Raw genomic sequence first — 25552 nt, forward strand, 5'->3', positions numbered from 1 at the left:
AACTCCCAGAATTCCTCAGCCAGGCACGCTATATATCTTCTCTGATGCAACCTGCTGCAACTCTAGTCCAAGGGTAGGCAACCTTGGCTCTTTTATGACTCGTGGACTTCAACTCCCAGAATTCCTGAGCCAGCATGGCTGGCTCAGGAATTCTGGGAGTTGAAGTCCACGAGTCATAAAAGAGCCAAGGTTGCCTACCCCTGCTCTAGTCCTACCTCCTGTCAGGTTTGCTTCTTTCCGATTTGTCGGAGAATCCGGGAAGGCGTGCATCTATGAAAGTGTTTCTCATTGGTCAGGAGGAGGATCGCAGATTCTGATTGGTTTTTCATTTTATCGCTGCGCTCACTCGCGTGGATGGCTAGCGCGGAGAAGCCCGTGCCCTATTGCGGGCGGAAGTAGGCGTGATGGCCGGGGCAGACGGCAGCATGGCGGCTGATGAATCGGACCCGCTGCGGCTCTTCGTTAGCATCGGGCTAACCGAGAGCAAGGCTCGCGAGACTCTTCGGAACGAGGCGCTCACCGCGTTGCTCCGCGAGGCAGTCGTACAGGTCTCAGTAGTTGCCCTCTTTTCGTCTGTAGCCCCTTTACGGTTTCCCCATCTTGCCACGTTTTCTGCACCCCTTCCGGTAGTGACCCTGCCCTTTAAGAAGAAATTAAAAGGGCGAAAGCTTTCTTCGTCCTTTTATTTCCAACTTATGTTTCCCTCCCCCCAAAAAAGCTGTTTCTGCTCATCAGAAAACCACTTTTTCTTTAAAACGAGTGAAACTCTGTCCCGTGTTCTCAACCACTTTTGTGTTATTAATTCACTTCCAAGTATTTGCCTCTTTCTTACGCAGCGTTTCAATTGATCCTAACGAGCAATTCATAGTTGGGTTTATGTAATGTATTAAGCTAGCTGATGGCTTGTTTGTGGGACTAATGTATTGGTAATTTTATTTGTTTTATATAACCACCCTTCTCGCATAAGTGACACCGGCTGGTTTACAATAGAATATTTTAAAAACAATAACTTGTATAATATACAATTAAAAAAACCAGCAACTTAATATGGGAATCTAGCCAACTGTGGTTTATACGATGAGTGAGCAAAATATAGCTTAGCGTAAATATAGCTGCATATTGTGTGAACACAGCTACTGGGCAGCAAGGACAGATTTAATCCAAACTGCTAAAATAAAAAGATGTGTTGATTTTAAGCAAAATGTATTGCATTGACTTTTAGGAGACTTTAAAAGGAGTATATAGTTCCCAGATATGGCTTCTGCTTTTACGTTATGTAATTTTAGAGAGACGTTTGTCAAATTTGAATCAGTAGTTTATTTCAATGGGCTTTATACCCATGCATAGGTTTGTATGAACAGCAGTTCTTGGAAATCTGTGCCTCACTTTTCCTAATATATTTTGCTGTCCATTTCTATCTGGTTATGTGTAGATTCTGCTCAGTTTATTTATTCTTTCAGTGAATGCTGAAACTAGTTATACCTGTAATTTAAACAATCCTAAAATCTGTCAGTGGGCTGGATTAGACTTAGTCATGTTGAGATCAATGGAACAGGTTAATCATGCTGCCTTAAACCTAAAATTATTCAAATGGGCCATTTATAAATATAATTAAGTTCCCAATCTATGTCCAACACTTGCCATATGTTGAGTAAGGAATTGGTTTTTTGGTCCTACCGTCATTCTAGGAATGCCAGTGGTTAATGGGGGTGATTCTTAGGGTGCTACAATAAAAGATGCTCAGATATAAGATCTTCTGGAATCTTCATAGAGATAGATCAGTGCCTCTTGTAGGCTGCTTGCAAATTTAGTTTGAGTCCTGTCTTCTGTTCTATTATAAATACAAATAGTAAAGATTTAAAAGAATATATATTTTTTTTGCTGTTAGGTAAAGCTTCAGTTTGTGATAATGTCTGAAAGAATGCTAACAATGTGTCTGATTCATATTGAAGATGTTCCCCGAATAGCCATTTCAGTGCCAACATTAGCTGAGTTTAAACATATCAAAGTAATGTGGTCCAGGTTTCAGCACTGCTATCATAAAAAGTCTATAGAAATGTCTCTGGGATATTAAAGCTCATATCTTAGTGCATTATCTCCCAAACCATTTTTCTGCACTGGAATTTCCTTCCTTTATGTACCTCTCTAGAAGTGAAAGTGTAACAGTACAGAGTCTGCCTGAATATAAACAGCAAATGAAAAAGAAACCAGGCTATTGTTTTTCAATATATGTTTTGCTTTTTTTTTTTTTGAAGAGGATGAAGTCATTGGGTGGGACAGATTTAACACGTATTATTCTATTGTTAAAAAAGAGGCCATTATACATTATAATTCCTCCAAATCATGTGATTAGCCCAGCTTAATAATAGACAAATTTAAAAGTTGTTTTATAGATCTAAAGAATAAAAACTGAATTGACTGAGGTTCTTGTAGACACAAAAATAATAATAATAATCAGTTTAACTATTGTGCCGTTATTTACATTCATACATGCAAATACAACAGCTAAAATGAACTACAAGTACTACTCAACTTACCACCAATTACTTAGCAACTATTCAAAGTTCCAATGGACCTTCCCCCAAAGATACTTACGACTGGTTTTGAAGTTCTGACAGCAGTCTTGTCTCCTCCCTCCTGACCCCCCCGCCATGGTCACATAGTGACATATTGGGCACTCAACAGCCTGCATTTATGGCCATTTGTAGCCTCCCATGGTCACATGACTGATTTACAACGTTTTGCCGAAAACTGGCATTTACTTCTGGTTTTCTGCAAAATGCCGCATAGATCTTAGCGTTTGCTTTACAACCACCCCAAAACAGGTTGTAAAATTGACCCACTTTATGACCATCACAACTTACAACTATAATGGGCGGACTCCCTTATGGTTGTAAGTCGAGGATTACCTGTATAGATGCTAATCATTAGACTGTTGGATTGGAACAATTCTGTAATGTTCGTTGTCTAGTTGGAAAGATCAGAGTGGAAAATCTGTCTGGATTTACCTGGTAGCAACATGTCTTTCTGTTGTGTGAGAGAGAAGCTAGAAAAAGAGAAAATTGAGAAAAGCTCAATTTTTAAGAGACTTATCGCCTCTTCCTAATATATATTCTTGCTGTTATCCTGACTTTCAGTTTCCCCCTTTGACTCCTCTTACTCTTTAGGCACAAGGAATTCTGGGTCCAGTGATTGACAAGACAGTCGGCACCCTGTTGTACAATGTGGCTTCCCGGCTTAAGGACCCAAAGCGCCTTGGTGACCTTGTTGACTACATTGCTACCAAAAAGATCATCACAGATCTGCAGCTCAATGGTACTTGAGAATTTCACAGGCTTTGGAGCCAAGAGTCCCTCTGTTTTTTATGATCACTGATGATTGGATCTGGCCCCAAAGGCCTTATTGCATGTCCTCTTACACCACGATGGACTGGATGAAATCTGTGATCAGAGCTTGAGAAAGAGGAAGCTTTTCCCCTACAGGAACCTTCCTGCTCAAGGCTGTCTCCATGTCAAGAGAGGCATCTTGGGTGGGTGGAGTATACCAAGGTTGACAATTACTCCTTGCCATTTTAAATTCTTAAACATTATATGGGATGTATGAGTTGGCAATGATAATGAAAGAGCATTTGTTGAGCAAGAACGTTTGGCCCATGCCTTTGACAAGAATAACATATTTCAGAGACCACAGAAGGAAACAGCATATAAAGAATCACCCAGATAAAAATTACAGGAGGGCCCAAGTGTTGTGAGTTTTCATGGCAAGTGGTTAGAGAGCACTCCACAGTTCAGCCCCATCAGTTCAGTTCAGCTTTATCTTGAAATCTGGAACATGCCATGGGTTCTGCTCTGAAAGCCTTACAGGAGCCTGGCCTATTTGTTTTTGAAATTTCCCTCTGTCATCACTCTGATTTATTTTTATCTTCCCATTCTTCACAGTGTATCAAATGGTGTTCAGTGTTTCTCACCTTTGGCAGTTTGAAGATGTGTTGAACTTCCAGAAATCTCTAGCCAGCATAGCTGGCTAAGGAATTCTGGGAGTTGAAGTTCACACATAGCAACAACAACAACAACAACAACAACAACAACAACAACAACAACAACAACAACAACAATAATAATAATAATAATAATAATAATAATAATAATAATAATAATAATAAAAAGTTGGGAGGTACCTTGGAAGTCATCTAATCCAACCCCCTGCCCAGGCAGGAAACCCTATATCATTTCAGACAAATGGCTATCCAATCTCTTCTGAAAGACTTCCAGTATTACAGCATTCACAGCTTCTGAAGGCAGGTTGTTCCACTGATTAATTGTTCTAACTGTCAGGAAGTTTCTCCTTAGTTCTAGATTGCTTCTCTCTTTGGTTAGTTTCCATCCATTGCTTCTTGTCCTGCCTTCAGGTGCTTTGGAGAATGGCTTGACTCCCTCTTCTTTGTGGCAGCCCCTGATATATTGGAACAATGCTATCATGTCCCCCCTCATCCTTCTCTTCATTAAACTAGACATACCCAATTCCAGCAACCGTTCCTTTTATGTTTTAGCCTCCAGTCCCCTAATCATCTTTATTGCTCTTCTCTGTACTCTTTCTAGAGTCTCAACATCTTTTTTACATCGTGGTGACCAAATTGGATGCAGTATTCCAAGTGTGGCATTACCAAGGCATTGATTCTATCCCTCTGTTAATGCAGCCTAGCACTGTGTTGGCTTTTTTTTGGCAGCTGCACCACATTGCTGGCTCATATTTAAATGATTGTCCACTAGGACTCCGAGATCCCTCTCACAGTTGCTACTATTGAGCAAGGTACCTCCTAAACTATACCTGTGCATTTGGTTTTTCTTGCCTAAATGTAGAACCTTACTTTTTTCACCATCTTCATACTGCCAAGAGTGAGAAATACTGGTGTAGATTAAGCCTCCTCCAATTGGTGAAGGAGCTAGAATGTAAGGGAATGACAATTCCAGGCTCACCAACTATATTTATTATAGCTGAATGAAGATTTGAATCGAAATCATCCAGATCCTGGTCAAACAGGCTACCCACTGCCGCATACCGCCCTTTCTAACCCATTTGTATTTTTATACCTGCAGCTGCTCTGGAATACCTTAAAAGTCACCCTGTGGATCCCATTAATACAGCAGACTTTGACAGAGAGTGTGGCGTTGGCGTGGTCATCACACCAGAACAGATTGAAGAGGCAGTAAGTTTCAGCCCCATATGGAAGCCAAAAGTAAAACCATCTCCAGGTGAATTATTCCTAACAAGGCCATTCCTAACAAACCCTGTATGCCATATGCTCCTGACGTAGTAAGAGACAAATAAGCCAAGGCTCCTGGCTTAAGGTACAGATAGTCCTCGATTTACAACCATTCATTTAGTGGCTGTTCAGAATTACAGTGGCACTGAAAAAAGTGACTTACATCCTGTCCTTGCACATATGGCTGTCACAGCATCCCCATGGGCACACGATCAAAATGTGGACACTTGGCATCTGGCATATATTTACAACAGCATCCCAGGGTCACATGATCTTCATTTGCAACCTTCCCAGCTGGCTTTTGATGAGCAAAGTCAGCGAGGGAAGCCAGCTTCACTTAAGGACTGTGTGATTCACTTAACAACTGCCTTGTTTAGTAACGGAAATTCTGATCCCAATTCTACTTGTTAGTTGAGGACTACCTGTAATGATAAACAGATCATGGGTGGACACTAGAAAAAGCAGCTTAATAGGCATGCTGTTTTCATGCTATGCTAGAATTCTGGCTTGCAAGTAATATTGTAAATAGATCCATTTAATATTTCCTTTTCAATGGCCTTGAAAGGGAGATGATCACTGCCTCCTGTAGTCGGCAACGACTAGCGGAGTAAAATCCACAGTGAGTCCTTTGCGTAGAACACCTAGCCATTTTAGCTCCTTAAAAATGACCACATTACATATGATGGTTGTCTATGTACAGTTCCCTACGTAGCTCATGGCTTCGTGTTGCCATCTTTTAAATTGATGACAATGAATATGCAATACCATTAGGGAATTTTATAGAACAAAGAATGGTGAATTTTGTCTCTTTCTCTTTTACAGACACAGTTTTGCACCCATCTGCTAAAAATCTTGCATTTCTCTAGATAAGAGTGCTTAGCAGCTTATATTCATCCTTGTCTGGAAGTCATTTCGAATCCTTCCTTCCTTTTGTTAAATCAGAACTTTTTCTTCCTCTCTTTATGTCTAGGTGGAAGCTGCCATCTGCAAACACAGAACTTGGCTCCTTTCAGAGCGTTATCATTTTAATACGGGGGTTCTGATGGGTGAGTGGAATGTGGCATGTTCCAAGGAGTTCACATTCATTGCAGCGGTGGGATCTCTCCTTAATGTTGGAGGCACTATTCTTGTCCCTGTCATGTGCCCTTTTCAAACTCGGCTCTTTTCTCCTTGTTTCCTGCCTCTGAAAATGTCACCAGCAAATTCAGTGGAGGAATAAATGTGAATACATGAGCATAACAAGAGCTCTGACTTCTCCAGTGTTCTGTTTCATACAGTAAAGTGGAATGGAGAAAGTAAATCAGTTTTCCTGGGAGCTTTTGCCTATAATCCATACAACTTTAAAAAATGTAAATGCTTTTTAAAAAACCAGATACACACCAATGTTTGCACAATTATATCATTCTTGCATGAAATGAGATGTACTTCAGATGAAGGGGTATAAGGGATGTTTGGAGTTCATAGTGTTTTGAAATTGGTAAGACTTGTGCTTGAAACCATCTGTTCCAACCATTTGAGCTTGAAATTGATGTGTTTTGAATTTGAAACAGTTATTTCAAGGTCAAAGGAGTTGCTTCAAGGCCAGAGCACTGTTGGGATGATCTTCAACTGAAGAGGGGGTTTCAGAGTCAAAATATTTTGCTACTCCTGATCCTGACTCACTGAAATCAAGACTCACTGAAATCTTGAAAACCTTGTGAGATTTTCGTTTGTTTTTAAATAAAAACGGGTACCCAGTACCTGAAAAATCTGATGAAGCAATAAGGTAGTCCTCGACTTACAACCACAATTGAACCCATTGTTTCTGTTGCTAAATGAGACATTTGTTTTGCCCCATTTTATGACGTTTCTTGCCACAATTGTTAAGTGAACCACTGCAGTTGCTAAGTAGCACAGTTGTAAAGTGAATCTGGCTTCCCCATTGATTTTGTTTGTCAGAAGGTCACAAAAGGTGATCACATTACCCCAGGACACACTGCAACCATCATAAATACTAGTCAGTTGCCAAACGTCTGAATTTTGATCACATAACCGTGGGGATGCTGCAATGGTTGTAAGTGTGAAAAACGGTCAGAAGTCACTTTTTTCAGTGCCATTGTAACTGTGAATGGTCACGAAATGAAGTGTTGTAGGTCGAGAACTATCTGTAATTCTTTTGTGCTGCTTTTTCCAAGAAATTAGTGGCACACTGTCTCCAGTGATGGAGGTAGTATAAATTCACACATTTCAGGCACTCGTGTCAGAGCTTGTCCCACATCATATCCTTACCTACCCCATCATAGTAAGAGTCCCAGATAGCTGTCTGTCTTAAGTACCAGTTTTGAAAATAAAAAAAAAGGCCTCGGCAGCCCTTATGTACTTTTATTCTCTTGCAGGTGAGGCACGGAGCAAGTTGAAATGGGCAGATGGCAAAATAATTAAAAATGAAGTGGACCTACAGGTATATAGTTGGGCCTACCATTTTGGATCGTGTACTTGAACGTGTCACATGGAAAAATATACATACGAGAATTGACGAAAAATGAAGGATATGCATTTAAACTATTATAATTTTTTCCCAAATGGGAGCTGCTCTTACAGATCATTTTGATTGCCCTTTCCGGGAACCTTTTCCTTTGATGACCTGGGATAGATGCTAAAAGGCCGCTGTGCTATTAGTCATGTCTGCGATTTGAGCCACAGCATCATCCTTTAGCATGAATTCAACTTTAGAAAGATAGTTGCAATATTATCCTGAATCTTGTAGTATCTACAGGCTACTAAGGTAGCTAGGACATTTGTTGTGTAATTTTGGCTTGATACCAACAGGGATGGATACCTTATAATGGGACAAAGGTTTCAGTTCGGCCAAGTGGACTGTTTTTTGTTTTGGGAGCAGATTTTAGTGATGGAACTGGGAATGTTTCACCTGCCAAAGGCCCACCACTATTATTCCCATCCTTTTAACTCCATCCCCCATAAAGCAAGGAAAAGCCAAAAGGATTCTGTTGAAATTTGGACACTTCGCTACTACATTTTTGGCAATACCGTTTCACTGTGTTTTTCAGGAGGTTGGTGGATTTTAAGGATGGGAGTAATCACAGGGAGTCTGCGTTCCACCTTTGTTTTTCAAATTGAAAGTGCCTCTCTAAAATTTGGTCACATTGTCCCCAGATTTCCACAGTGTAATCTCTGACTGCATATTGCCTGCCTCTTGTGTAAGAAGAACCCTACCTTGAGGCCACTGAAAATAGGGGTTTTGTCTGTTGGCTGAAGGAATGAAGTTAAATTTGATATAAGCCATCCAGTTCCTTTCCCCGTTTTAAACATTATTTTTGTCTTTCTCCTGCAGGTTCTAAACTTATTAGGCCCAAAGACAGAAGCTGACCTGGAAAAGAAATCCAAGGTAGTTTAGCTGGCTGTTTCCTGCCCCCCAGCACACATTTATTGGCGAGCTCACATTTATTGTGATCCACGAACATTTGTCATCTTGGGATGAGGGGTTGGAGAGGGGGACAATTTGCCACAGATGGTCACAGAGCTTTTTAGATGGTCGTTCCTAAGGAGGCAGGAACAGTTACTAGAGAGGGATGGTATGATGCTCTCTGACCCTGCTCTTTATTGAGGTACATTTATTATTTAGGTATTAATAAATATACCTAATAAAAATATTATTAATTTATCATTTAGGTCACCCAATCCAAAGACTCCAGGCAGCATACAGAGTCAGAACTGCGTTAAAAATTATGTAAAACCACATAGGCAAATATAGCACATGGGAGAAAAAAATATCCATAAATACCAGTCATCCATCCTTCACCAATTGAGATCACAAATTACCCTGGCCTTTGGGCATATTTGAAAAGCCGGGCTTTTAGAGCTTTTCCAAAGGTTAGTAAGGTTCTGGGGCCAGGCGATCCTGTGCTGGCATATGCATAAATGCCTTGGGATGATCATCCCCCTTAATTAAAGTGCTTAGGGATGGATCTAAAGCAGGGGTAGTCAACCTTGGCTCTTTTATGACTTGTGGACTTCAACTCCCAGAATTCCTGAGCCAGCAGGAATTCTGGGAGTTGAAGTCCACGAGTTGAAGTCCACGAGTCATAAAAGAGCCAAGGTTGACTACCCCTGAAAGGGCCAGTGAAACTTCTCTCTGGCAAAGCTAAATGCTTAAAAAGCCTATTTGTTGCTGGAGCCTGTCAGAATGCCCTCCTCCCCTTAGCTGGAAATGTAGCTGTCTTTCCTTTCCCCTGTTTGTTTCCTGCCAGGAGGCAGGAAAGTTTTCCCAGCATCCTCTCCTTATTCCAGGAGAAAACTTTAGCTGCTAGATTTCTGCCTGTGGTGGTCCTGTTAGGAACTTGTCTTCTGTTAATTATTGAGGCCAGATTGGATGACACCCAGTGGTTATTTCTTTTTTTTTTTTCATTGAAAACTTTTTATTAATTTTTCAACTAACCCCCCCCCCCAAAGTCTTAATACAAATATGGTATACATTAATGAAAAAATCATATTAAATACAGACATAAAAATTTCAGAGCAGCTCGGCAGCCCCCCCCCTGCGTCCACCCTCTCTTTCACCCTTCCTACCTACTTCCCTCCTCCCCTCCTATCCTCCTACCTACACCTCTCTCCTCTTTTTCAACCACCCCACACATCCCACCTCCTTCCTTTCCTCATCCTTCGAATGCAGTTTGGGGGTACTGGCTGAGCACCTCCTTTTCATAAAACTTTACATTATTTCTCTACAACATTTTAATACACCAACTTTTACATATCTCTACCCTCCTTCATCCCCCCTCCCCCCCCCAGACTTCCCAGAACTGAATACAGGGTTAAACACATATCATCCCAAGTCTAAATATTACTACCCAAATATAAAGCAATCAAGTATAAACATACTTTAACTCTAAAAACAAATAAACAAATATCCACTTAACATAACCATAAAATATATACAATAACTATATAATGAATAATAATATAATTACATAAATTATAATAAATAAATAAAAATAATATAAAGTCTATCAAAGGCTATATAATATTTATTCACCTCATACTTTCTCTGAATATAATCTATCCCATCTTCTCCAAACCAAAATAAATTTTTCTTGAGATTGATCTTTCAAGTATGCGGAAATCTTAGCCATTTCTGCAAAGTACGACACCTTCATTCTCCAATCATCCATAGTAGGTAATGCATTCTTCTTCCAGTTTTGAGCAACTAATAACCTTGCTGCCGTTATACAATGCAACATCAAAATCATTTCTTTAGAATTTAAATCTTCCATAATACCCAAAAGAAATAATTGCGGTGACCCAGTGGTTATTTCTTGTTTGTCTTCTCAGGCCCCGAAGGCCCGTAATACTGAGCCAGAAAAGGGGAAATCAGTGGTGGTGGAAAATGGTAAGGCCTTTGTTGACTGGCTGCTTTGCTTTGTACGCATCTGGCTATCGACTGCAATTAAGTTCTGGAATGCCCCGTATCCATGGTGGACCCTCTCTGGCCCTTGTAGCCACAGGACTTCGCAACCTTTCAACGTCCACCTGCCCTGTCAGTAAAGGACATAGAGAATTAGCAGGGTAGACATTAACAGTGCTTGCTTTTCTTTTTTTTTTTTAATTCTGCCTTGGAAAATTATTTTTGCCAGTTAAGAAATCTTCAGCTTCTGCTAAGGTCAGGTCTGCCCTCTAGTGCAGTCTTGGAGAACAAGGGTCTCCCAATTAACCATTGAGAATCTCTTCCAATTTGGAGTTCTCCGCAACTATCTGGTACTCAGCCTTCCAAAATTCCCAGGCATCCGGGAACACAACTGGTGGGGAATTCTGAGACTTTTCATCCAACATCTGTGGAGGAAACTGAGCCACAGCCAATATCTGAGGCTGTGCAGCTGTGCACAACACAAGATTATTTGTGTCTTCTGTAATGTTGAGGGAGCTGTAGGTAACTTACTCAAAGATTTCCTTAGGAAAAGCTGCCACTCATGGTTATGTACATTTTTGGTATGCAAGAGGTTCTAGATTCAGCCTTTTTTCCTATTTCTAGGAAGATTAGGAAGGGGTGCAGTCTGAAAGCCTGCAGAATTGCTTCCACTTTGAACAGTACCAGCTAGTTAGATTATTGCCATAGCTTTTATAGCTTCCCATGCAGTGAGATCCATTCTATTTGAGCCTGAAGAAGATTCACCTTTTATTAACAACTAGCTGTACCCGGCCACACGTTGCTGTGGCTCAGTCTGGTTAAATGGAAAAGAAAGAAAAGAGAAAGCGCACGTTTGTAATATGTTTAATTTCACAATGCTAGCGTGTGTTGCTTTTACGTCCAACAGATGGCGCTGTTTTTCAAAAACATGTTTTTACCTGTCACAGGTGTGACATCTATATAATAGTAGGCATAAGGTATATAAAAACACGCGCGTATTCAAATGCAAAGTTGTGTCAAAATTTCAAAGCAATCGGTGAAGAGCTTTCGGAGATTTAAGATTTTGAACAAACGAACATTTACATTTTTATATAGATTTAATGCCTTGTATGTCTTCTAAATTCCAATGTAAAACATTAGTACATAATACGTGGCTTACTGTTGATCTACTGTTGGTTGCATTGTAACTGTTGGCCATTTTGGCAGAGGCTGCCTAGCGTTTGGGTTCCTGCAAATTGAGACTATATCCAGATTATGACTTTCATGTCTCCCATTCCTACCAGAAGTTACATCTTTAGTTCTGGCAGCTTCTTCCTGTGATGAATGTTTCGCAATATTTAATATGGCTTCTTCTTCTGTTACTCCTATTCATACTAACTGTATTTCATAGTGGTAGACGGCCCTTCATATTACAAGTAAAACACGAGTAAGAAGAAGTCCTGATTCAGGCTAGATATAGAAAAAAATAGAAAGGCAACCAGGAAAGAAGGCCACTATTAAAGGTAGTGGACGGGGGAGAATAACTATAATGATAGTGGCTGTTATAGATGGGAATGCTTCGGAATGCCTGATACTTAACTCTCTGGCTTTTATGCCAGAGTTGCTTTGGGTAATGAGATGTGCGGCATATAAATTTAATAAATAAATAAACAATATCCAAACCATTGCTCTTTAGGGGAACCACACCAAGAGACAAAATCACTCCTGGAGCAGCTGAGAGGGGAAGCACTCAAATTCCACAAGCCAGGTAAGCTGCCTTGGAGTTCTTGCAATCTACTTTTTGGATAAATTACAGATCAGAGAAACTCTGATGGCTTAAATGTTAGCATTCAGCACACATGATAGGCAACCAGAAGGTCACAGTCAGCTTCCAGCATTTCAGTTGTGGCTCACAAGAATTGTTTGCCAACAAAGTGCATGTTCGGTCCCATTTACACGGAGTTGGGAGATTTAAATTCACAGTGCTGATGCCTTAAAGCAGTGATGGCAAACCTTTTAGAGACTGAGTGCCCAAAAACCGCCCTGGCCCACCCCCACTCCATTCTGCCCTGCCCCCTGCCCCACCTCTGCTCCGTCCCCTGCCCCGCCTGCCCACAGGGCCACCCACCACCTCCACAGCCCGCCGCAGATTGCCCAGGGCGGCCCTGCAGTGCCATGTTGGCCATGCCCCAATGCATTATCTGCACACGACGGGGCGCGAGGGTGGAGTCTTGTCCCGGCTGCCATGTGCTTGGTAGCGTTGCTCCGTGCGGGCCATGCCCGGGGACAACTCTCCGGGGGGGCTGCTGGGGAGGAGGGGGGCGGGGGGAGGCGGGGCTGGGGCGAGGGCTCTGAGTGCCGCTTCTGGCATGTGTGCCATAGGTTCGCCACCACTGCCTTAAAGGCATTAATACTCCCCCTTAAAATCATCCAAACCCTGATGACACCAAGCCCCTTTTCCCTGTTTGGGGACCAATTTAACGACTAGGGCTTACGGCACTATTGCTACTGCATACTCATTAACATACACCCCTTTGAAATAAGATTTTTTTTTAAAGAGCTCTGCCTGTACATTTTGATGATGTCATAAGTTGGGCATAAAACCACTCGGCCGTAGGATGGAAAAGATTGCTCAACCGTCAGATATTGATGCTATTTTGTATGCTGAGTTCACTCCTGCTGCTACTAAATGGCCTCTTGTAACACAGGGCTCCATCTGACAGGATGCGGATAAATCTGACTTAAGAAACCCTGATGTAGTGGGTTGTGAGAATAACCTTGGGAGACAGGAGGAAAAGCCACAGACTAGACAACACTCTGATAGGAGGAATCTGATTCCAGAGGAGGGATGGGGTGGGGAAAGTCTCAAAAGGTTATAATAATAATAATAAAGTTGGAAGGGACCTTGGAAGTCATCTAGTTCAACCCCCTGCTCAGGCAGGAAACCCTATATCATTTCAGACAAATGGCTGTCCAGTTATCTGAAAGTAAAGGCAATACAATAAAAGTAGTATTGGTATTTATGGTTTTGGTTTCCTGCCTGGACTATCTTGAAGAGTTGGCCTCTAGTCACTGTCAAGCCCTTGATTATAGCAGTCAGCCAAACATTTGAGTGGATTAAATATGGACATTGGATAGGTAGTTTAGTAGAAAATTGTCCCAGCTGTATTTATTTGGGCACAGTTGCATTTATTGCAAAGAAATCCTGCGTTCACTGACCATGTTTTACTTTTCTGAGTCGAGGTGTGTTCTCTGCCTTTCCAGGTGAGAACTATAAAACTGAAGGCTACATCATCACACCTAACACCATGGATCTGTTGAAGAAGCATTTAGAGATCACAGGTGGACAGGTGAGTGATGGGCAGACCGAGATCCTCTAAACTGGAGAGGCCGATTTCGTGCAGTCACTGACCTGCGTAACTTAAACTCACAGTCTAAAAATGAAAGCTTAAAAAAGGAGCTGAAAGTTTTAACCTTTGTTAAGTCTAAGTGCTAAAAAGTAAAACCATATTAAAATGTCAATTAAACAGCTCCATTGCAGATAATGAATTATATATTAATAAACCGTATTTAAAGGAAGAGTCCTGGATTTAAGATGAATCCCATTCCCATAAGATAATTAGACAGAAAAAAACTAAAAGGAATAAGCATACTGTACTTCTCAAATTGAGCTTTTGGGAGAAAGGGGGGGGGGACAACACCTTTCCATTTGTCAGCATGGAGGGAAAGCAACTGGATTGATTGTCAGCTTTGGAGGGGAAAAATGCTTGTGAAACAGTGTTCCTTCAAATATTATGGCTCCAAATTAATGAAGATTCCCCAACTAAGTCAGTTTGGGATCGTGGTTAAGACATCAGGTGGGAAACTGAGTTCTAGTCCCAGCTTAGGCACAAAGCCAACTGGGAAACCTTGAGCCAATCATTCACTCTCAGCCCTAAGAAGAGGACAAGTGCAAACCACTTCCAAAAAAACCTTGCCAAGAAAACTTTAGGGAGTTGTCCAGGAAGGTGCCAGGAATAAAAAAAAACAACTGGTTAGAAGGAGTGCACAAAAACCTACGCACACATTTAAAATAAATTGGGAAGAGCTGTAAAGTGTAGTGCCAATAATTTATTAAAGTGGGATTCATGTTCACTGAACCCTCTAGAACATATGTAACTGATGAATATGATTTTTCTGTTATGCTGTCACCTGTAGAACGAATCAGTATAAGGTGCTTGGAACAGTTCAGTTGTACTGCATTACTGGTGATCTTTAGCCTAAAGAGATGCTGTAGTTATAAATAAATTTGGCATGGTGAGCAGGCATGGGATCTGTTGAAGAGAATCTTTGTTGACATGATCTAAATGTGTTTGCCTAGGTCCGTACACGATTCCCTCCTGAACCCAATGGCATTCTGCACATCGGTCATGCCAAAGCCATCAATTTCAATTTTGGCTATGCCAAGGTGAGATACTTGAACCTCATTGCACACTCTGATTTGGTGGTGGGTTTGAATATTATTATTGTTGTTGTTGTTGTTGTTGTTGTCCAGCTTCTATGCTTCAAACCTGTTTTCTTCCTAAAACATAATATTTTCTCAAGATATACATCTCGAGTGGCTCCGATCAGTAGTGCTTTATATGTCAGTGCTGATTAATGGATGCTTCTGTTAAATGTCTATGGAGCTTCTCAGTCATCCAGGTCATAGTTGTCACAAAGATGGTTTATCAAAAGGCAACTGGACTTTCTTGTTTTTCTTTGAAGACGTTTCACTTCTCTTTCTAGCAGCTTCTTCAGCTCACTGGATGGTGGGGAATGGAAGGATTTAAATTTATATTCCACCATTTCTCTATCCAGTTTTGGTCACCACGATGTAAAAAAGATGTTGAGGCTCTAGAAAGAGTACAGAGAAGAGCAACAAAGATGATTAGGGGACTGGAGGCTAAAACATATAAGGAAAGGCTGCTGGAATTGGGTATGTCTAGTTTAATGAAGAGAAGGACGAGGGGGGACATGATAGCAGTGTTCCAATATCTCAGGGGCTGCCACAAAGAAGAGGGAGTCAAGCTATTCTCCAAAGCGCCTGAAGGCAGGACAAGAAGCAACGGATGGAAACTAATCAAGGAGAGAAGCAACCTAGGACTAAGGAGAAACTTCCTGACAGTTAGAACAATTAACCAGTGGAACAACCTGCCTCCAGAAGTGGTGAATGCTCCAACACTGAAAGTCTTTAAGAAGAGACTGGACAGCCATTTGTCCGAAATGGTATAGGGTTACCTGCCTGAGCAGGGGGTTGGACTAGATGACCTCCAAGGTCAATAATAATAATAATAATAATAATAATAATAATAATAATAATAATTATTATTATTATTATTATTATTATTATTATTATTATTATTATTATTATTATTATTATTATTATTTATGTTTTTTGCTACTTTGACCCCATATTTTATGGCAATTTTATTGTTTGGTGATTTTTATTGAAGTATTGTTTTTCTGATGGTGCTCTAATCTTGCTGTCATTTGGGAAGAAAAACAAGTTTTTTTGATGAACCAGGGGACTGGTTGACTGTGCTGTTTAATTCCTACACTCCCCCAACCAGGCAAACGGTGGAATTTGCTTCCTGCGTTACGATGACACAAACCCCGAAAAAGAAGAGGAGAAGTATTTTACGGGCATCCTAGACATAGTGGAGTGGCTAGGTATGGAAACTCAGGGCAAGGGAGGTAGAGATGCTCAGCGGGAGGAAAGGATGTGTTTACTGGATCGGCCTAAGGTTGAAATGGCAAGGAAACCTCTTGGCTTTTCCACAGGCTGAGGAAAGCTGCCATGTTTTACACCAGAGATGGAGAGCTATGGCCCTTTTGTGACTTTTGGACTTCAGCTCCCAGAATTCCTGAGCCAGCATGGCTGGCTCAGGAATTCTGGGAGTTGAAGTCCACAATTATAAAAAGGCCATAATTCCCCACCCCTATTTTACACCAGGCCTTCCGGCTTATGTGCAGCAATTGGGTGACTCCTTTTGTGCTGGTGGCCTTTTCATGGGAGTCCTTTGTGGGGGCGGGGTGTAGCAATTTCTTGAAAAGCCTTGAATTTGCCTTTTTCTATGACAACGGGACTGATCAAATACGGCCTTATCACATTTTGGTATTGTTTTCCCTTAGGATACACTCCGTATGCAGTGACACATGCCTCTGACTACTTTGATGAGTTGTACGCCTTGGCAGTGGACCTCATTAAAAGGTGAGGAGGCCCAAGTAGCATCAGAAATGCTGCAAAAGTGTCCATTCAACTTGTCCGTGTGCACCCCCAAAGTGTCCTCTGTTCTAATCTTCCTTTTTTTACCGTGGGGATTAGAAAAGTCTGACTGTAATGCACGGTCGTTCCTTCCTGCCCAGATCATACTCCTTGTCTCTGTAGTTGATATCTTTTTTTTTTTTCCTTTCCCAGAGGCCATGCTTATATTTGTCACCAGAAAGTGGAAGAAATCAAAGGACACAGTCCACCCCTTTCTCCATGGCGAGACCGGCCAATTGAAGAGTCCCTCCTTCTTTTTGAGGTAGGGTGTGTGCATCCACTAAGATGGCCTGTCCGTCAAGAAAAAGCATGGGAATGTCCAGGGCTTCTCAGAATGGGCCTATGATGGTTCAACATTGTTTGCAGGAATTAGGGCTGCGTTATCAGCTTCTTTGTTATTCATGTTTTATAACCTCGTATTTCTGACCCTCCTGTTTATATATTATCCTGCCTTTATTATTTGTTTTATAAATAACTCAAAGATGGCAAATATACCTATTACTTCCTCCTATTTTCCCCACAACAGCAACTCCTCTGGTTAGGTGAGTTGTGCTGAGAGGGAAGGACTGGCCAAAAATCACTCAGCCGGCTTCCATGCCTAAGGCGGGACTAAGTCTCCTGGCGATTGGCCCAAAGTCACCCAGTCAACTTTCATGCCTAAAGCAGGATTAGAATCACCAGACCAAACTAACTCTTAGTTGGGGAATCTTCACAATTTGGAGCTACAATATTTGAAGGAACACTGCTTCACAACTATTTTTCACAACCATTATGCTGTACTGTCTGATGAAGACTCAGAAAAAATTGAGCCAGTTTTTTTCAGAAATCATTTTGAAATGCATTTTTCTGGGATTTTTGTTGTTGTTGTTATTCTGTCTCTCACTGTTAAAATAAACCTACCATTAAAATTATAGACTGATCATTTCTTTGTTAGTGGGCAAACACACAAAATCAGCAGGGAATCAAATAATTTTTTCCCTCACTGTACATCACGTTCATTAGACATCTGTCTAGTGTGCGTCTTCTAGGGAAGAAGGAATGGCTTTAGTAAAAACTCGCAATACTGCTCTATAGAAGGTTTTCCTATCTGAGTGATTTGAAACTCTGGCATGTATTTACGTTTCCTCAGGACATGCGCAAAGGAAAGTTTGGAGAGGGAGAGGCTACGTTGCGCATGAAGATGGTGATGGAGGATGGAAAAATGGATCCTGTTGCTTATCGCATTAAATATACACCACACCACCGCAGTGGTGACAAATGGTATGTGGAGTTAGATGTCTAGTGTGATCATTGTTGGGACTGGGATTGGGTAGTGTGGAAGTTTTCTTTCTGACTAGTGAAGTAAGGCAGTTGTCCTTGTTCTCACTGGGTTGGGTGTGCTCCAGTGCTTAATCCTGGGCTGTGGCTTCAGAGGTATTAAGCCTTTGATGTTATTGCTGGAGTCTGGAATTTGTGGAACAAGTTGCCCCCCCCCCCCAATGTCTTTGGGGCTTCTCGGATAGGAGCCTAGCCTCCCACCACCATCTTCAGGATAAGTGCAATTTTTGAACATAAACAATTAAAATTGCAGGAAAGAAAGTATATGAAAGCATTTTAAGGGACAGTACAAGAAGTCCTCAACCTACGACCACAATTGAGCTAAAGTTTTCTTTTGCTAAGTGAGATAGTTGTTAAGTGGGTTTTGCCCCATTTTACAACCTTTCTTGCCACAATTAAGTGGCAAGTTAAGTGAATCGCTGCAGTTGTTAAATTAGTAACACGGTTGTTAAGTGGATCTGGCTTCCCCAATGACTTTGCTTGTCAGAAGGTCGCAAAAGGTGATGACATGAACACTGCAACTGTCATAAATACGAGCCAGTTGCCAAGCATCCAAATTTTGATCCTGTGATTGTGGGGATGCTGCAAAGGTTGTAAGTGTGAAAAATGGTCATAAATCACTTTTTCGTTGTAACTTCGAACAGTCACTAAACGAATTATTGTAAGTCAGTGACCAACCATGCTAAAAAAAAGTATTCCTAGGAGGATATGATGACTGCGGAAGCCACTGAGAGTTTTGGAAGTGAGCTTTTGGTTTTCTCTGGCATCACAGGTGCATTTATCCCACCTATGACTATACACACTGCCTCTGTGATTCACTGGAGAACATCTCTCACTCACTCTGCACCAAAGAATTTCAGGCCAGGTAAGACTGTGTTTTTTGGAAGGATCCCTTATCTCAAGGGTTGTTGTTAGTTGCAAAGTTATGTCCAACCCATCGCGACCCCATGGACAATGTTCCTCCAGGCCTTCCTGTCCTCTACCATCTTCTGGAGTCCATTTAAGCTCATGCCTACTGCTTCAGTGACTCCGTCCAGCCACCTCATTCTCTGTCGTCCCCTTCTTCTATTGCCCTCAATCTTTCCCAGCATTAGGCTCTTCTCCAGTGAGTCCTTCCTTCTCATTAGGTGGCCAAAGTATTTGAGTTTCAACTTCAAGAGCTGGCCTTCTAAAGAGCAGTCAGGGTTGATCTCCTTTAGGACTGACCGGTTTGATCGCCTTGCAGTCCAGGGGACTCACAGGAGTCTTCTCCAGCACCATAGTTCAAAGGCCTCAATTCTTTGGCGCTCAGCCTTTCTTACGGTCCAGCTTTCACAGCCATACATTGCAACTGGGAAAACCATGGCCTTGACTATACGTACTTTTGTTGGCAGGGTGATGTCTCTGCTTTTTAGTATGCTGTCTAAATTTGCCATAGCTTTCCTCCCCAGGAGCGTCTTTTAATTTCTTGGCTGCAGTCCCCATCTGTGGTGATCTTGGAGACCAGGAAGATAAAATCTGTCACTTACCTCCATTTCTTCCCCATCTATTTGGCAGGAATTGAGAGGGCCGGATGCCATGATCTTGGTTTTCTCAAGGGTTAGGGAATCTAATTCCTTTCAAATATTGTTCATCTGCTATCAGATAGCAGCATGGCTCATGCTGAAGGACAAAGAGAATTGTGCTTCCCCCGTCACTTCTCTTCTTTCCCGCCTTTTCCTATAGATACAAGTACTGCCAAAGATTTAGGAGGTTTCCATCTTATGCCTATAGATTCTTTGAGTTCCCTGAACATAAGCAGAATTTACCATTTAATGTTCCTTATCTGGAGAATTCTATTTCTTAGCTTTAATGAGCCTTAAACAATTGTCTAGGTCTCAACTTCCCTCGTTTGAGTTTTTGCTCCTGGGCCCTTCAAAAGAAAACACATACAGACAACCCTCAGGTTAAGAGTGAGTTCCAGTCCTAACTCTCTTTAACTCAGATTTGTATGTAAGTTGGAACTTGTACACACCAATGCAGTGCCAATTACTAACAAAGGTGGACAATGTTCTCCTTCCTTGAGCCAACAAATTACTCAATGTTTCCGTGAACTACTGAAAAGAGGCTGCATATTAAATATGCATGGCTTCAGCAGTTCATGCAAACATGGTGTAGCTTCGGCAGTTCATTGGCTCAAGAAAGGACAAAGCCATCCATCATTTTTAATGACAGGCACCCTGTTTGTAAATAGGGATTGTCTGTGAGTTTATGTTCTTAACCTGTACCATAGGAGTCCTCAACCTTGGCCACTTTAAGACTTGTGGACTTCAACTCCCAGAATTCCTCAGCCAGCAAAGCTGGCTGAGGAATTCTGGGAGTTGAAGTCCACAAGTCTTAAAGTAGCCAAGGTTGAGGACTCCTGCCATAGAAGCCCAAACAAAATTCACAGAACTGAATTGCTCACATTCACCTGAGAAAGGAATCAATCCTACTTCTTGAATGTGACCTCATACACATCATTTTCCTCTTTCCTGACAGACGTTCTTCCTATTTCTGGCTCTGCAATGCCTTGGATGTCTACTGCCCGGTGCAGTGGGAATATGGACGCCTCAATCTCGTTTACACGGTGGTCTCGAAGCGTAAAATCATCCGCCTGGTTGAGGCAGGGGCTGTCAGGTAAGGGGGCAGGTTTGATCCTGGGGGGGGTGTGTGTGGTGGAGTGGGCAGAATTCAGCAGAATTAAGAAGGTCCAGTTGTTAACATTCATTGCTGATGTTGCCATTCCAGGGACTGGGATGATCCAAGACTTTTTACTTTGACTGCTCTTCGGCGCCGAGGTTTTCCACCAGAGGCTATCAACAACTTCTGTGCAAAGGTAAAGATTCCATGTTCAGCCAGTAGTCTGTCAGATGTCTGTCTGTGGGCTAGGATATTAATACAGAGAGAGACCCTGATCTGTATCCTTATAGTTCAGGGGTAGGCAACCTTGGCTCTTTTATGACTCGTGGACTTCAACTCCCAGAATTCCTGAGGCAGCATGGCTCAGCTTGGAAACCTCTCCCTTTTCCCTCAGCATGGCTGGCTCAGGAATTCTGGGAGTTGAAGTCCACGAGTCATAAAAGAGCCAAGGTTGCCTACCCCTGTTATAGTTCAATTGCACATTTGCTTCATGAGCTTCATTCATTTGCCTCATGATTTAATGGACCTCATTTCAACCTGGATTGTCTATCACTAACTGCTTGATTGAGTTCTTGAAAGCCCACAATTATGTCATCAGTGATGGTATTTAGCATACTTGTCTTTTGTAGGCCCCTTCGTTAATTGCCTTCTAGGGACCCAGTTGTACTGAGATACAGTGTGAACAGCAAGATGCATTGAAAATATTCCTACTTTTAGATGTCCTAAAAGTGGATAGCATTGAAAGAGAGAGAGCGGTCTGTAGTCTGATTTCTAGATTCTTCTGTAAGTATCTGGTCTGAATTGAAGAGAAAATTCTTCTGACGATAGAACTGTACGCCTTTTCTGGTTGTCCTGCTTGGAGAAGAAAAGAAGGAAGTGATGTCCATGCCCACTGTAAACTATGACCACATCCCCACCTTATGACCGTCAACAAATTCTTTCTACTGGTATAGATAGCCTTTTCTAACTAGTGCCTACCAGATCTTCTAGATTATAGTTCCTTCTATTATGGCCAGCATGGTCAATGATATTAGGTTAGGGACAATTGCCCAAGGCAGTGTGATCCTAGAAAGGGGGGGAGGGAGGGAGAGAAAACCTGTTTTAGAACTTGGAACTGATTGATACAATTGAAAGTTACTAAGCAGCCACAAGGACCTTCCTTTCCTTTCCTTTCCTTTCCCTTCCTTCCTTCCTTCCTTCCTTCCTTCCTTCCTTCCTTCCTTCCTTCTCTTCCTTCCTTCCTTCTCTTCCTTCCTCCTTTCCTTTCCTTTCCTTTCCTTTCCTTTCCTTTCCTTCCTTCCTTCCTTCCTTCCTTCCTTCCTTCCTTCCTTCCTTCTCTTCCTTCCTTCCTCCTTTCCTTTCCTTTCCTTTCCTTTCCTTCCTTCCTTCCTTCCTTCTCTTCCTTCCTTCCTTCTCTTCCTTCCTTCCTCCTTTCCTTTCCTTTCCTTTCATTCCTTCCTTCCTTTTCCTCCTTCCTTCCTTCTTTCCTCCCACTTCAGTCAGCCTCAGTCATAGATTTTGACTCTCCAGACACTAAATCACATACTCGGGAACTTCCAGCAGACAGATATGATGCAGACAGATTAGTTGCTTTATTGCAGAGACAATAAAAGCCACGGCAAGAACGTGTTGCAAATGTAGCCCCTAGAAAACCACCTCCGAGCTGCTTGTTGGTACCTTTCCTGATGCTTTCTTTGGCCGACTCTGCATCCCCAACAGGTGGGTGTAACGGTTGCCCAGTGCACCACGGAGCCCCATATGCTGGAAGCCTGTGTACGGGAAGTGCTGAATGAACAGGCGCCTCGTGCCATGGCTGTCCTGGAACCACTACGGGTGACCATCACTAATTTTCCAGCACCACACAAAGTAAGCCGGTGATCTTTTGGGGTGGGATGGGGTGGACAAAGAAAAGATGAGCTGTCTATCCTGGAACCTACCCCAGTGCTTCTGTCTTCCTTCTAGACCTTAAGCATCCTTGCGCCCAATTTCCCTGCTGATGAGACCAAAGGCTTCCATGAAGTCCCATTCCAGCCAACCCTCTATATTGAACAAAGTGACTTCCGAGAGGTGAGCCCAATAGAAAGACACCACAAGACTTATGGAAGAGGAGGATGCTTGTGTTTAACGTAGAATTGGGAATGGGGAGCTCCTGCAAAACTGAAGGCATCTTCACCAGCTTAGCACCTATTGCAGTGATGGCGAACCTTTTAGAGACCGAGTGCCCAAAAACTGCCCCCACCCCGTCCCCCGCCCTGCCTGCCTGCAGGGCCATTCACCGCCTCCAGGGCCCGCCGCAGATCGCCCAGGCAGCCCACCAGCGCCATGGTGGCCATGCCCTCTGCCCGCGCCCCGCAGCATCATCTGCGTACGACGGGGCGTGAGGGCAGAGTCTTGTCCAAGCTGCCTGTCTGCCATGTCCTTGGCTGCGCTGCTCCGTGTGGGCCACACTCGGGGGCGACTCTCCTCCAGGGGGACTGCTGGTGAGGAGGGAGTCACGGGGGAAGGCGAGGCTGGGGCAACGGCACGTGTGCCCACAGAGAGGGCTCCGAGTGCCGCCTCTGGCACGCGTGCCATAGGTTCGCCACCACTGACCTATTGGCTAGAAGTTGGATTGGATCAATGGCTTAGTTTGGTCCTTCCCACTTCCATATCTTACCCACTCCTACTTTAGGAATGGCTCTTGACATGCCATCTGAAAGTTAAAAAAATAAAAAAAAGCAATGTGCTAGTATTTTAAGTAATCGTCATTCACAGCTTATCCATAGCCTCTGAAGCCCTCTTCATGCAGGCATTGTTTGGAGCTCCTAACGACACAAAGGAGAGGGGACTCCACTTAAATGCTTCATCGGGATGCTCTCAGTTTACAAACCTTGACCTGTTTAAGCAGCAAAGTCTCCGAAGAATTTCAACTGGTATTCGGCTGAATAAAAGTAGTGCTTCCCATGTAACTGCAGACACAATTTTATAAGAGGACCATGAGTGGAATTTCATTCTCATCTCAAAAGTCTGAAATGGGGTGTCAAGAGGGGGATGTCTGGAGAGTGCAGGGGACAGTAGCAGCACTCATAGTCCCTCCTGCATTCTGAAGAATGTCTAAAAAGCCATTTACAGTAGTGGCCAAAATTGTGGAAACCTTTTGGGAAAAATGTACAGTAGAAATGCCACCTTTGGTTAGGTTTCCACCAATTTTTCTTCTAATTTCTTTATAACTGTAGCCTTGTTCACTTAATAATACTATTTTACATCGCTTTCTGGGCGACCAGTCAACTCTTTGCACCATTACTTTAATTTTATTACGTTTTACAAGCTCACTAAATGAAAGAACACCAAAAAACCCAACCAACTTGATAGCGATCACATAACACACTGACAAATGTCCTCCTCTCAGCTTCAACACATGACATCAATCACTGAATCCTACTGTGATCTGATTGGCTCATTGCCAAAACAAGATGACACCTGATTGGCTCTCTAAACACTCATGCTCATTGGCTACAATCAGATGAAGGAAAGCTACCTGATATTAACCTAGGCAAGTCGGGATTCCTTTTTCTGGTTATTTGGCTATAACTTTTCATAGAATACAGTACAGATAATTGAACAAACTTTGTTGCATTACATTCTTGATTAAATTGTCTTTCCATTGATATATAATTTTATGACACTACTCAAAAAAAGTGGTGTTATTAGCCATCAAACCTCAAAAATATACTTTTCCCAAAAGGTTTCCACAATTTTGGCCAGTACTGTATCTGCTGTGTGCAGTCCCCTTTGCTATTTCTTGCTTGATATTGTATGTAGTTTGCGCAGTATCTGGATGAGAGCCATGCCTGCACTGCAGATTAATTTATTTCTCCTTGATGAAATATTGGCTCTTATGATTTGCAGTGTACTTTGTTCTGGCCCTGGCAGTTTCTGTTTTCAGATATTTGAAAGAAAGATTGTATTTATGGTGCCAGAACAGCAAGATTCGTAGAATGATGATGATGATGATGATGATGATGATGATGATGATGATGATGTTGTTGTTGTTGTTGTTGTAAGGGACCTTGGAGGTTGGAAAAGGCCTTGTTGGGTTGTTTCCTTCTTCACACAAGAATTTCAGACTTAGAGCATCTTCAACAGAGGGTTCTCCTGCCTAATTTAAGCCTCCTAGGAAATCAGTTCTATTGTCTAATAATTGCTCTGACTCAACTTATTCTCACATTTATTTATTTAGTGAAAGTATGCATATAACCACAACAAAAAAGCCTGCTGAATGTGACCCAAATATAACTCCTTTGGGCTTCCTTCTCTCAAAGTCATGCTGGATTGTTAATGAGCTGAAGGATAGGTTGGGGTCCTGCAGCCTCTTATTTTAAAAGGCTTGGGATTCCATTGCCCATTTTATAGATGTGACTTTATTATAAGAACATATTTAAAAAGTGATGTCTCCCATTTCTCACTCCCTTCCCTTTTAGGTTTCTTTCTCTGGAGATTTTTTTCCAATCTTTCTAACTTCCACTTGAAAAGAAAAATCATGATATAAATTTATCTGTCTCCCTTTGAAACTGAAGGCAACTGCATGCTGTATTAGCTGGAATACAGACTTATATAAGTTCTTGATCACTGCCAAGGGAATAGCCAGCTATTCTGCCATCCTATTAATCATATTCACTTCCGTCAG

At 42.1% G+C, this 25552-nt stretch overlaps 1 protein-coding gene across 1 annotated transcript in view; it reads left to right on the forward strand.

The window, feature by feature from the left end:
• Nucleotides 1-371: 371 nt before the first annotated feature.
• Nucleotides 372-25552, forward strand: part of QARS (glutaminyl-tRNA synthetase) — a 30708-nt gene continuing 5527 nt past the window's right edge. The window contains exons 1-19 of the mRNA XM_015821893.1: nucleotides 372-548; nucleotides 3168-3315; nucleotides 5097-5206; nucleotides 6234-6309; nucleotides 7639-7703; nucleotides 8595-8648; nucleotides 10592-10649; nucleotides 12340-12411; nucleotides 13908-13993; nucleotides 15004-15090; nucleotides 16235-16334; nucleotides 16797-16875; nucleotides 17083-17191; nucleotides 18059-18189; nucleotides 19019-19111; nucleotides 20746-20883; nucleotides 20995-21082; nucleotides 22606-22752; nucleotides 22849-22953. Of these exons, the coding sequence (XP_015677379.1) occupies nucleotides 405-548; nucleotides 3168-3315; nucleotides 5097-5206; nucleotides 6234-6309; nucleotides 7639-7703; nucleotides 8595-8648; nucleotides 10592-10649; nucleotides 12340-12411; nucleotides 13908-13993; nucleotides 15004-15090; nucleotides 16235-16334; nucleotides 16797-16875; nucleotides 17083-17191; nucleotides 18059-18189; nucleotides 19019-19111; nucleotides 20746-20883; nucleotides 20995-21082; nucleotides 22606-22752; nucleotides 22849-22953 (1890 nt within the window). The 5' untranslated portion in view covers nucleotides 372-404. The remainder of the gene's footprint in view (nucleotides 549-3167; nucleotides 3316-5096; nucleotides 5207-6233; nucleotides 6310-7638; nucleotides 7704-8594; nucleotides 8649-10591; nucleotides 10650-12339; nucleotides 12412-13907; nucleotides 13994-15003; nucleotides 15091-16234; nucleotides 16335-16796; nucleotides 16876-17082; nucleotides 17192-18058; nucleotides 18190-19018; nucleotides 19112-20745; nucleotides 20884-20994; nucleotides 21083-22605; nucleotides 22753-22848; nucleotides 22954-25552) is intronic.

This window comes from Protobothrops mucrosquamatus, unplaced genomic scaffold (genome assembly GCF_001527695.2).
Source record: "Protobothrops mucrosquamatus isolate PMUCROS unplaced genomic scaffold, P.Mucros_1.0 scaffold1418, whole genome shotgun sequence".
In the NCBI taxonomy this organism is placed as follows: Eukaryota; Metazoa; Chordata; class Lepidosauria; order Squamata; family Viperidae; genus Protobothrops; species Protobothrops mucrosquamatus.